Consider the following 13,349-nt stretch of genomic DNA (forward strand, 5'->3'; position numbering starts at 1 on the left):
AGATAGAGTGGATAGGAAGGCCCTAGTGTAGAGGGGTCCATAACCAAGTGGAGTAAATTCAGGGTAAGAGGCAGGAGGTTTAGAGGGGAAACCTTTTCATCAAATCCAGATGGGGATCTGAAATTCACTATGTGGAAAGATGATAGAGGCAGAAATCCTCTTAATACTTATAAAGTACTTGGAGATGCATTCGAAGTGCTGTAACCTACAGGCCTATGGTCCTGGAGCTGGAAAGTAGCATCAGGCTGAATAGCTACTTGCCACTGGCACAAACATGATGGGCCTAATGGCCTCCTTGTGTGCTTCAAATTTCGATGATTTTGATGTTGAACGAGGGAGGCCTGGGAAATCTCTACTCTATCATCCAGCAGAATGATCAGTACAGGAAGATATGGCCTCGAGTTAGCGTCACAAACACATATGTGCTTTACAATAGTAAATGAAAATAGTACAAAGTTAGAAATTCTGAATCTTTAAGGAGAGACATTAGGAAAGCAAGGAAGGGAAAAAAACCATATAGTAACAGTGAATTCAACCCTGGGCAATCAAGAAAAGCACATGTTTGAGAATTCTAACTTCACTGGGTAAAGCTGGGTGTCAGGTTGAAAAAGTGGAAAACTACAACAAAGCAGGCAGTTTTCAATTTTAGCAAAACCAGCATGTGGAGACAGTTAAACAGGTCTCGACATAGGAGTTCTGCTGTGCCAGGTAATCAGACATAGACACAGAAGCAATTTCTTTGTCACAAAAAGGGACAAGAAATTAACCCAGCTGGGATTCAAAAGGAATTTCAAAGATGACAGTAGGGAATTAATTACAGGCTTCTCAATGTTACGTAAGGAGAAAAGCCAACAAATATTCCCCCCCTCCCCCATTACTGTCCCTCGCACTCCCAAGCTGTTATCTCCTGCTGAGGTATGGCTTTTGGCCAAATTCTTCTGCCTCACAATTCGAAATTGAGCCTCAAGCTGTCCTCAGCCACAGAAGCTCTGACTGACCGCCCCTTCCACAGCTCAGCGGTGCTAAGGTCGATTTTAGCCGCCCACCTTTTGAGCAACGGCAGCAAAGGTGCCCGGACAGTTAGCTTCCAAATTGAAGAGTTCACAGGAGATTATTCAGAGAATTCTGCCACGCCATATAAACGTCAAACCTTTCCTCTAAACTAGACGAGAGAACAGTTAGAAACTGTGACATGAACACGCACTCAAATCTACAGCCAATTTGTAATAACAAGCTCTGAGTGTACAAGGGTGTTTAGAACATTAACACTGTCAGGTTTTTACAACCTAGGCTTAGCGTTACCTATCCACTGGGTGCTGGGTTATCTCATTTACCACCACAGCAAGCCTCTGCAATCTGGGACCTGGGCTTTTCAATACAGCTTGTCTAATCGACATGCTCAGCCTTGCGAGCCAGGAGGTGCCAGCCTCACAATCCAATCCTTGCTGAGCTTGGCAGAAGGTAGAGGAATTGGCAACTTGGACCGATGTCTAAGGGCACCCACGGAACTGCCCCTCCCAGATCCATGAATCCCTGCCACCAAGAAGATCGAGGTCAACAGGCACATGGGAACACTATTATCTCTAAGTCATACCATCCTGACTTGGACATATATTGCCTGTTCCTTCACTGGTTCTGGGTCTCACTACCGTGCAGGATTAGGGGAGTATATTTAACACATGGACGACAGCATTTCAAGATAATAAATTTCTACAAATAAAGACTAGCACCCGCAGGGTTTACTAGCCCATGCTGATGGATTTACCTGTGCACTGCCTGCTATTCCACAGTCCTGTGCCAACCAGGGCACATGCAGTGCCAGCTGGCCTGTAAAACGTGTTTAATCTCTGAAAGCTGCACTGGCAAATGTACTAGAAAAAAATACCTAAACAGATTTTAAACACAGGTATTGGGAACATGGTGATCTAACCCAAAATTGCACATCAGCAAGAAATCTCCATTGCATTGCCCAGCTGAAGCAAAGCTATCAAAAGCTGTCTTTATACTTGTGTTTATGTTGTGTGTCAAGAAGTCAACTACCTGTGGGCTACAATGTGGTCAAAAAATTAACAAAAAGAGGAGCAGAGGGTTTTAAATGACTGAGGGAGTTTTTTTTCATTCATCCTTAAGATGAGAAAGTTTCTGGCAAGGCCAGAATTTATTGCCCATCCCTAATTACCCTTGAGAAGGGGGTGATGAGCCACCTGAGTGGCTTGCATAGCAGGAGGCAGTAAAGAATCAACCACACTTCTGTGAATCTGGGGTCACTGGATAAGGATGGCAAATTTCCACCACTTGAAGGGTATTAGTGAACCAGATGGGTGTTTACAACAATGCAGCAGATTATTAATGAGACAAGCATTTTGTTCCAGATTTATTAATTAATTGAATTTAAATTCCCCCAAGTGGCCATGGTAGGATTTGAACTCATGCCATTGGAACGTTGGTCAGGCCTCTGAATTACTCACCAGTAACATTACCACTCTGCTACCATCTCCATCTCCAGAGATTTGAGACAATGAGATGGTTCCTCATTACTGTAATGTGCACTGAGGGAGGAGAAAGGACATGTCGGACTGTGAATTCAAAGGAACAAAACCGCAACAGAAGCAGAGCAGCGGGACCTGGGTGCATATGTGTATGTCATTGAAGGTGGCAGCACAGCTTGACAGCGCGGTAAATAAAGCGTACAGTATCCTAGGCTTTATTAATAGAGGCATGAAGTACAAGAACAAGGAGGTTATGTTGAACTTGTGCAAGACGCTCGTTCCGCCTCAGCTGGAGTACTGCATCCAGTTCTGGGTGCTGCACTTTCGGAAGGGTGTGAAGGCATTGGAGAGAGTGGAGAAAAGATTCATGAGAATGGTTCCAGGGACAAGGAACTTCAGTTATGAAGGTAGATTGGAGAAGTTGGGACTGTTTTCCTTGGAGAAAAGAAAGTTGAATGGAGATTTGATGGAGGTGTTCAAAATCATGAGGGGTCTGGACAGAGTAGATAGGGAGAAACTGTTCCCACTCATGAAAGGATCGATTAGCAGAGAGCGCAGATTTAAAATAATTGGTAGAAGTGATATGAGAAAACACTTCTTCATGCAGTGAGTGGTTAAAGTGTGGAATGTACTGTCTGAGAGTGCGGCGGAGGCAGGTTCAATAGAAGCATTCAAAAGGGAATTAGACTGTTATCTGAAAAGGAAGAACGTGCAGGGCTAAAGGGAGAAGGCAGGAGAGTGGCACTAGGTGAATTGCTCATTCGGAGAGCCGGTGCAGATATGATGGTTCAAATGGCCCCCTTCTGCACTGTAAACATTCTGTGATCCTGTGATTCTCTGAGAAATGAGTGAGGTGAAAAGGAGATTTCAAGGACAGGACAAGCTTCAATTAGATGAAAGTTAAGAGTTTGCATATCCCTACCACGCAATGGGGCTTTCTTCCAGTATCCATCTCGGACTTCCACATAATCGTACCAGCACAGCCGGCTCCTGAATGTGTCCATAGCCGTGAAGTTTAAAATAATCTTAAAAAATAAACAGAAAAAGGTTAAGATGCAAACAGCACTGAAATAGAAAATAGAGGATTTACATTCATTGGGGTTGATCTTGGCTTTGTGGGATGCTGTAAAATGGGTGATAACGAATCAGTGGCCAGGTCCCACATTTCCCCTGACTTACATATCCATCGTTGTTTTCAATGCAAAATAAAAATGGCGAGAGATGTGAAGTGGGCTGCAGATTCATCGTTACCCATTCTCTAATATGGTACAAAGTCAGAGTCGACTTCAGTCTCAATTTCAACCTGAAAGCAGTACTCCATCTCACCCAAATGGTCACTCTCAAGCTTCAGGCCGGGCTTGGGGCAGGATTTTCTCTGCGAGATTCAGGTTCAAATAAAGGTCAGTAGTCCTGTAGTGCGGGGAATAGTAACTCACCTGTGACTTTCTCCAAACTGGCCAATTAATGGCAAGAGGGTGGGCTCACCATCCTTAAGGGGCAACAGGAGGCCTTCCAGCTCAGAAGCAAGAGCAGTATGCCAAGGCAGGTTAGCGAGTGTGCAAGAGAGAGAGAGAGGACACCTCCAGTTTGAGGTGTCCCCTCTCCAATTTTATTTGACTTTAAATTTAAAAGAAATTAAGAAGCTTGGCCATTATTATTGGGGGGTGGAATGGGGTGGGAGTTACAGCTTGCTGCTTCTACTGAACCTATAGAAGGCTTCTAAGCCTGTCTGGAGTACTGTCCCTGCACTCCCTGTAAGACCTGGGCCACTAACTCTGTATTGCCTCTCCCTATTTCTTCTGCCAAAATGTATCAGCTCATACTTCTCTGTATTAAATTCCCTCTGCCACATGGCTGCCCACTGTGTTAGCCTATCTATGCCCTGACAGTCAATTGGTATTACAGTGGTCCGCTCTGTTTGTTATGTCTCCAAGTTTGGTATCATTGGCAAATTTTGTTTTTTTTTCATGTTGGGCCAGCAGATAAGAGATTCCATGGTAATAATAGGGGCATCTGGATTCAAAGCCATGGTCCGGGGGTGGGAGAACAAACTGTTTTCCCATTACATCAAGCAGTTCCTGTCCCTCCCTCTTCCGCAGCAAAGTACGCCCACTTGCTTTGTGAAAGAACTTGGATAGTTACGAGGCAATATTTCCACAGCTGACCTCATGAATGGCAGTGCTCGTTCAGCCCCACCTCAGGAATAAACGCTAGTCATGACTCATTACAGTGGATCTCCTCAGGGAGACTGACACTGATCGAGGGGAAGGGCTCTACTTAAATGTTGTTTCAAACACAACTGGTTTCATGCCAGCCCAAAGACAAGGGTTAGGATTTAAGTACAAGAGGGCTGTCTGCGTGAGATACTGAGGGGGATGTATGAGTTTTGTGATTGGGACTTGGACACGTTGATAGATTGAGGGTTTGTGAATGAGTTTTGGGGTTTGTAAATGAGTTTTGCAGGTTTAAGAATGGGTTTTGAGGGTTTGTGAACGAGTTTTGGGAAGTTGTAAATGAGTTTTGGGAAGTTGTAAATGAGTTTTGGGAAGTTGTAAATGAGTTTTGGGAAGTTGTAAATGAGTTTTGGGAAGTTGTAAATGAGTTTTGGGAAGTTGTAAATGAGTTTTGGGGTTTGTAAATGAGTTTTGGGAAGTTGTAAATGGGTATTGGGGGTTTGTAAATGAATTTTGGGAAGTTGTAAATGAGTTTTGTGGTTTGTCAATGAGTTTTGGGAAGTTGTGAATGAGTTTTGGGGGTTTGTAGATGAGATTTGGGGGTTTGGGAAGTTGTGAATGAGTTTTGGGGGGTTGTAAATGAGTTTTGGGAAGTTGTAAATGAGTTTTGTGGTTTGTCAACGAGTTTTCGCAAGTTGTAAATGAGTTTTGGGGGGCTGTAAATGAGTTTTGGGGTTTGTAAATGAGTTTTGGGATTTGTAAATGAGTTTTGGGGGGTTGTGAATGAGGTTTGGGGATTTGTGAATGGGTTTTGGGGTTTGTGAATGGGTTTTGGGGTTTGTGAATGAGTTTTTGGAAGTTGCAAATGAGTTTTGGGCTTTGTGAATGGATTTTGGGGTCTCTATTGCTGGATGGTTTGGGATTTGTGAATGAGTTTTGGGGTTTGTAAATGAGTTTTGGTGTTTGTGAATGGGTTTTGGTGTTTGTGAATGGGTTTTGGGATTCCTCTTGCCGGATAGTTTTAGGGATGGACTCTATTCAACAAAACAAGGCTTGAAGACTCATACCTTCTCTCCAGGAGTAACGGAAATCCTCCACACACAGTGTGTGAAAGACGAATAGCCATTTGGGAAGCCAGGAGAAGAGAAGTTTCCCATGGAGTCTTGAAGAGTTTCCCCACATGCTGTTAAAACACAATGAAGAAATCTTCCATCATTCCCCGAATGGAGTAAATCTTACTTTTGACCCAACTCTGAAATCAAAACTCTTGTACAGCAGATCTGGTTGTAAGACTGAGCGTTTGTCGGTGAATTGGCACTTTGTGTAGCTCATGATTTCAATAAGTCTTTCATTGGTCTGTCGCCACGAGACTGTCCTTCCACAGTGGAAATTTAACAACACTAAATAAGCATTGCTGAAAAAAAGGGACATGCTGTTGAAACTTTCAACTTGCACTCATCAGGACAGACACAAGAATTTCAAAGGGAGCAACTGTTTATACTGCATGAGAAAAGGGTGCTGATTGGTTGGCAAGTCAACTCTGAATGGTCAAGGTGTTACCATGGAGAATGCACCAAGGAACTACCGTCCTCCATGCTTTTGTTTAATTCAAAAAAGCTCAATGCCTGGACATGTTCCTTTTGCATGCAGAGGGCAGGTCCCTGCATGTGAATATATGTAGCTTCTAGCAAGCGTAAGTGAACTGCATTGCAAGCCTGAGCTTAAATAGGTTGCTAGTGTAATTCCTGGCTAACTCGGGATTGCTCAGCAAGTGCTATCCAATCGTGGAATCACATCTAACGTTAGACATTATGATATGAGTTTTGCAAGCAAGGGCTGGGTTAGTACAGTCAGTAGATTGCCTATTGCAAACAGCCAGAGAGACATGGTGTTTGATATGATCCACCAGTTGTTGGGACGTATGGCCTATGTGCCTTGCATAGCACCGGCACTCAAATTCATACCCTACAGTTACATTAGTTACAACCCTAAGTCACTCAACTGCTCGTCAAACCACATCTCAACAGAAATACTACACAACAAAATTAAACAAAGACATTTTAATCAGGCCCAAAATCAGCCATCCTTCCCCAGATTTTACATTTAGCACATTCTTTGAATCCACTTTCTCACCATCGGATCCCTGGCCTGTGTCGGCTCAGCTGGGAACAGCGAAACTTCTCCACAAAAACTGTATCTCTGCTCGGTGAGTGAGATAGTGGGGATCGGGGAGAATCAGTTGCACTAAAACAATCAGTAGCCCTGGCTTGGTAGTGCTTTTGTAAGGGTATGTGGGATGTTCAGGAGCAGACAAAATGGATGTCACCACACTTAAGTACTTTATCAGGAGTTCAAAGGTAGATTCTGGTACTGAGAGGGTGCAGCACAGTCAGAGGTGACATTTTTTGGATGGATGTTAAACTGAGGCCCCATCTGCCCTCTCAGATGGACGTAAAAAGATCCCTTGGCACTATTTCAAAGAAGAGCAGAGGAATTCCTCCAGTATCCTGGCAAATATTTATCCTGCAAACAACATCACCAAAATAGCTTATCTGGTCATTATCCCATTGCTGTTTGTGGGATCTTGCTGTGGGCAAACTGGCTGCTGTACTTCCTACATTACAACAGTGTCTGCATTTCAAAAGTACATCATTGACTCTAAGGTGCTTTGGGATATCTTGGGGTTGTGAAGACACGGCAGAAAGTCCAGGGCTTTCCTTTGTCTCTCTGCTTTGCAGGTAATTTGTTTTAAACTTCAGAAATGTTCAGTCACCCTCACAATTTTACTGAAAAGCTGCCTCTCGCTGCCTGGGATAGAACTGAATCCATACCCTTTTACCCACATTTCACAACATAGTCTTGTCTGTTCATTGCAGCCTCAAACGATATTAGACTCAATAACACTGGGCTACACAGAGCCAAGTGAGGTCCCAGACACCACATGGCATTGTTCTTATCGCCACGCCACCAATTATCACCAATTTCTGAATAGTCAACAAACATCCTGTTTTCTCATTTATTTTCCTGTGATCTTCCTCTTCCTTACTCAGACTTTACCTTTTCCATGTAAATGAATTCTCCTTTTGAGAGTGTCGCTTGCCCTGAAAGGTCAGTTAAGTCAGCCATGCTGGTATGGGCCAGGAGTCACATATCGGCCAGATTGGGTAAGGATGGCAGGTTTCCCTCCCTAAAGGATATTAGTGAACCAGTTTGGATTTTTAATTGAATAATCTATACAGACACAGAAACAGACCATTCAGGCTTGGGATGCATAGTGCCAAGTAATGTTCGTACTAGTGCCAGACAAGGGTCATCTCCAACAAGAGAGAATCTAATTCTCGCCCCTTGACATTCAATGGCATTACCATCACAGAACCCCCCTATCTTCAACATCTTGGGGTTACTATTGACTAGAAACTCAGCTGGACAGCTACAAGAATAGGTCAGAAGCTGGGAATTCTGCAGAGTGTGGCTCCCCAAAGCCTATCCGCCATTTACAAGGCACGAGCCAGGAGTGTGGTAAAATATTTTTAACTTGCCCGAATGAATGCAGCTCCAAAAATAGTCAAAAAGCTCAATATCATCCAGGGCAATGCAGCCCGTTTGATTGGCACCCCACCCACCTCCTCAAACATTCACTCAGAACACCACTGGCACCCAGAGGCAACGGTGTGTACCATCTACAAGATGTACTGCAGCAACTCACCAAGGCTCCTTTGACAGCACCTTCCAAACCTATGCCCTCTGCTACCTAGAAGGGCAAGGTGTGCAGATGCATGGGAACACTAACACCTGCAAGTACCCTCCAAGCCACAAACCATCCTGACTTGGAAATACATTCACTGTCACTGGGTCAAAATCCTGAACTCGCTCCTTAACAGCGCTGTGGGTGTACCTACACCGCATGGACTGCAGCGGTTCAAGAAGGCGGCTCACCACCACCTTCTCGAGGACAACTAGGGATAGGCAATAAATGCTGACCTCACCAGCAAAACTCACATCCCATGGGCGAATAAAAATTATGAGCCTCTTCTCCCTCACCTCATCTCACCCTATCAGCATATCTTTCTGCTTCTTTCTCCCTCATGTACCTATCCAATTTCTCCTTAAATTCATCATTGTGAGTTCCACATTTTAACAACTCCACAACAATCCAACCTGATCACATTTACCAAATATTTTTTTGAAAATGAATTACATTTCTCAAATTGCCATGGCAGGATTTGAACACATGTTTTCTAGTCACAAAAGCACTACACTACTGTACCTGGATGGAGATATAACATATAGTGAACCCTCATATCTCACACACATGACTATAATTCATAGCGTGAGAGTTGGTGAACTGTTTAAATCCCATTTAGTACCATTACTTGCTTTGCGTTCCTAACCTAATAGCGTGTGACTTATGGTAACAAAAACAAAATAAGATACAGAATTCGCTATGCCGCATGCAGAATATGTTATTAACAAGTTAATACATTGATGGCATTGTAGCCTCAACTCCTCCCAACCCCTGCAACCTCCTCCAGCCTCCAAGATCTCTGTACACCTCTAATTCTGGCGCCTTGTGCATCCCCAATTTTTATCACTCCACCACCACTGGACACCATGCCTTCAGCTGTCAAGGCCCTAAGCTCTGGAATTCTCTCTTTAAACCTCTCCACCTTTAAGATGCTCCTCCCCACCTACCCTCCTGGGTCACCTATCCTGATATATCTCTTACTGTGGTTCAGTATCAAATTTAGTTTGATAATCACTCTAATGAAGCACCTTGGGATATTCCAATCCATTAAATGTGTTGAAGGAATGCAAATAGTTGATGTGGGAGAAAGGGTCAATAAGTAAGGAGAAAATGTCCGAGTGCAAAGGGGAGAAAGGAATAGGAAGAACTCACTTCCCTGTCCCTCAATCTGTCCCGTTTGCATATGTTGGTCATTATCTGTTCTGTTTCACCTCTCCTCTACTGAAGCTCCCCGTGCATTAGCTGCACGGCACCTCCTGTGTTGACATTCTGGCCTTGCGCTCACACGGTCTGTGTGGTGTCATTCAGTGGGGGGAGTTGGCTGAATTGACCTCTAAGTGACTGATGCAAACTCGATCCCAGAAGGTGAGCCTTCATCACTTGCTTCTTTCCCTATGCTGCAAAGCATAGGGAGTGTCACTGGACTGGATGGAAGGCACACACAGTGCTTGGGGTGGGGGGATCTTTCAGCACTCATCTACAGATAACTGGAGGGGGTAGGGGGCGGGGGGGGTGAGAGGGGGAGGCACATGGGACACCCACCATGGTTGCCCCTTTTAGTAGTCCCAACCTTTAACCCTGAGGTTGCATGGCAGCAAAGAAATTCATTTTTTAATTCTTTCATGGGATGTGGGTGTCAGTGGCAAGGCCAGCATTTGTTGCCCATCCCTAATTGCTCTTGATCTAAGTGGCTTGCTAGGCCATTTCAGAGGGCAGTTAAGAGTCAACCATATTACTGTGGGTCTGGAGTCATATTTAGGCCAGGCCAGATAAGGATGGCAGATTTTCTTCCCCAAAGGACATTTGTGAACCAGATGGGCTTTTACAACAATAGTTCTCATGTTCACCATTAGAGACTAGCTTTATATTCCAGATTTATTAACTGAACTTAAATCCACCAGCTACCTTGGTGGGATTTGAACCTGTGTCCCCAGAGCATTAATCTGGGCCTCTGGGTTACCAGTCCACTGGCATCACCACTAGGCCACTGTCTCTCCCAACATGTACCAATGTGCTTGCTTCGCTGATGAAGCACCTGCAAACAGTGGGTGCTCTTTAAATATTCCTGCTCCTCTCCTAAGGCCAGTCCAATCCTTCACCTTCCGACACATCACACTCTTTGTTGGGGACACGATCTCCACGAAAAAAAGTCAATCTTTCTTTCCAGTTTGGACTGGTTAGCTATATAAACATAGGCAGCAGTGAAGCTCACACTGTGGCATTTTATTCTTTAATCAACTGAGAGCAAATAACGTCGGCAAGGCCGGGAGAGAGGCTGTGGGTCAGGAACGTTACCCAGGCAAAGAAAACAATAGATGAAGCCCTGCTTCTGATGGATGGCAGCAGCGATATTAAAAATAAGGCTGAAAAGTGCTCGGATTGCAGTTTCCACAGAGCTCTGCTCCCTCTGAAGAATGTGCAGCCAGCCAAATATTTGACAAACCGACAGCATCTGGCCGGGCCAAGCATCTGGAGAGCACATGAGCAAACAGCTCACCCTGTCCTGGCAGCTGGGATGCAGCATTCTTGACTTCAGCCTTGCACTCCAAGGAATATGATGTTAGGATTTAGGGGATATCAAGTAAACAGAACCGCACATTATGGAAGTAAATCGCCTCTCAATTGTCTAAATACTGATTTCTACAACTGACTGCAGGAGTTCACATCTGCTCAGCTGACATAAAGAGAGACACAAATGCTGAAATCTGAAATGATAAGAAAAAAATGTCAGAAATGTGTAAGGGATTTAAAAAAAAAAATTGACCCATTATCTGCTCTACAAAGGAGTCTTGTCTGGGTTAGTTTTTCCATTGTTACTAACAGCATTCTATAGATAGCGCGGATACAGAGAGAATGTTTCCTCTTGTGGGGAAGAGCAGATCTAGAATATAAGATAGTCACTGAGAAATCCAATAGGGAATTCAGGAGAAACTTCTTCACCCAGAGAGTGGTGAGAATGTGGAACTCACTACCACAGGGAGTGGTTGAAGCGAATAGTATCGATGTATTTAAGGCTGAACATATGAGGGAGAAGGGAATAGAGGGTTACAATGGTAAATTTAGATGATGAAAAATGGGAGGAGGCTCGAGTACAGCATAAATACCAGCATGGACTGGTTGGGCCGAATGGCCTGTTTCTGTGCCGGATACCCTGTGGAATCCTACATTTCTGGCCTGTTCCAGCAACCATGTCAGAGGCTGACTCTGAACCGCCCTCCTTACATTATCTGCTCAGCACACACTGGCACATGTCAACTGTAGTTCTGGCATGGGGTGGGGAGTTCTGTGACGCAAAAGGCATTGCCATTGCAGGGTACAGACTGGACAAACCCTTATCCCTATGTTCCGATCTGCAGATATTTGAGGCATGAAGTCGAAATTATAAATCATAGACATTTTCAGCATGGAAGGATGTTATTCGGCTCATTGTGTCTGTGATGGCCAGCAAATCACCATCCAGGCGAATCCCATTTTCCAGCTTTTGATCCATTGCCTTGTAGGTTAGGGCACCTCAAGTGCATATCCAAGTACTTTTTAAATGTTATGAGGGTTTCTGACTCTACCACCCTTTCAGGCAGCAAATTTCAGACTCTCCAACACCCTCTGGATGAAAATATTTCTCCACCAATTCCCTCTACACCTCTTGCTCTTTCCATAAATCTACGTCCCCTGGTTATGGACCCCTCAGCCAAGGGGAAATGGGCCTTACAACCCACTCTATCTAGACCCCTCATCATTTTATACACTTCAATTAGGTCTCCCCTCAGCCTCCTCTGTTCCAAAGAAAACAATTCCAACTGCCTTACCACTGCTGCCTGAGCTACATTCACTGATCCTGCACAGATCTGTAATGCAACCTGGAGAATCTTTGATCGGTGTGGTTCCCTACCATAACACACCCTATGGTGCCAGCCATTCTGGGAAGCTGCAGCTAATGGTCACACAGCTGGTATTGAGTGTATTTAAGATCGAGATAGATAGGTTCTTGATTGGTAAGGGGATCAAAGGTTACAGGGAGAAGGCGGGAGAATGGGGTTGAGAAACTTATCAGCCATGATTGAATGGCAGAACAGACTCGATGGGCCGAATAGCCTAATTTCTGCTCCTATGTCTTATGGTATCAACCCACTCTCCACATGGACAAAATTGATCGGGGGTACGCATGAAGCTTAAAGAATTAATACCTCATCACTGAATCAGCAGTACAGGACCCTGGCTTCAATGTTTCTCGAAGACAGCGGACAGCACTCAACCAAATGGACACGGGGCCATGTGGCTACGTGCTCCATAAGTGGAAGGTGAGGAATGATCAAAAACACGATTGTGGTCACGAGACCCAGACTACTGAACACATCACATCAACCTGCCCACTAAGGTTTATTGTGGGAGGTACCTCATTTCTCCACTTGGTATCTCAGGCCACCATTGAATGAATCGTTAAACTGGACATCCCATTATAAGCCTTCCCGTCATATTTTTTTCCTTTATACTTTCATGAGATGTGGGCGTCACTGGTAGGTCGAACATTTGTTGCCCATCCCTAACTGCCCTTGGGATGAGTCTTGCTAGGTCATCTCAGAGGGCAGTTAAGAGTCAACCGCATTACTGTGGGTCTGGGGTCACATGTTGGCCAGACCGGGTAAGGATGGCAGATTTCCTTCCCTAAAGGACACTAGTGAACCAAATGGGCTTTTACAACAATCGATGATAGTTGTCATGGTCATCATTACTGAGGCTAGCTTTACATTCCAGATTTATTAACTGAATTTAAATTGCACCAGCTGCCATGGTGGGATTTGAACCTGTGTCCCCACAGCATTACCCTGGGCCTCTGGATTATTAGTCCAGTGGCATTACCACTATGCCACAGGAAATAACAGCAGCTGTGCTTGTCAGCAGACAGTTTGACTGTCGGTGCAACACAGCCGAGAAAGGGGCCGT

At 44.6% G+C, this 13,349-nt stretch overlaps 1 protein-coding gene across 1 annotated transcript in view; it reads right to left on the reverse strand.

Annotated features, from left to right (window-relative positions):
- The window catches only part of bmp1a (bone morphogenetic protein 1a), a 137,538-nt gene that overhangs the window by 25,000 nt on the left and 99,189 nt on the right, over positions 1 to 13,349 (reverse strand). Inside the window, exons 9-10 of the mRNA XM_078565710.1 lie at positions 5,731 to 5,846; positions 3,412 to 3,514 (exon numbers count right to left, since the gene is read on the reverse strand). Of these exons, the coding sequence (XP_078421836.1) occupies positions 3,412 to 3,514; positions 5,731 to 5,846 (219 nt within the window). The remainder of the gene's footprint in view (positions 1 to 3,411; positions 3,515 to 5,730; positions 5,847 to 13,349) is intronic.

Source organism: Cetorhinus maximus, chromosome 20 (genome assembly GCF_964194155.1).
Source record: "Cetorhinus maximus chromosome 20, sCetMax3.hap1.1, whole genome shotgun sequence".
Taxonomy (NCBI): domain Eukaryota; kingdom Metazoa; phylum Chordata; class Chondrichthyes; order Lamniformes; family Cetorhinidae; genus Cetorhinus; species Cetorhinus maximus.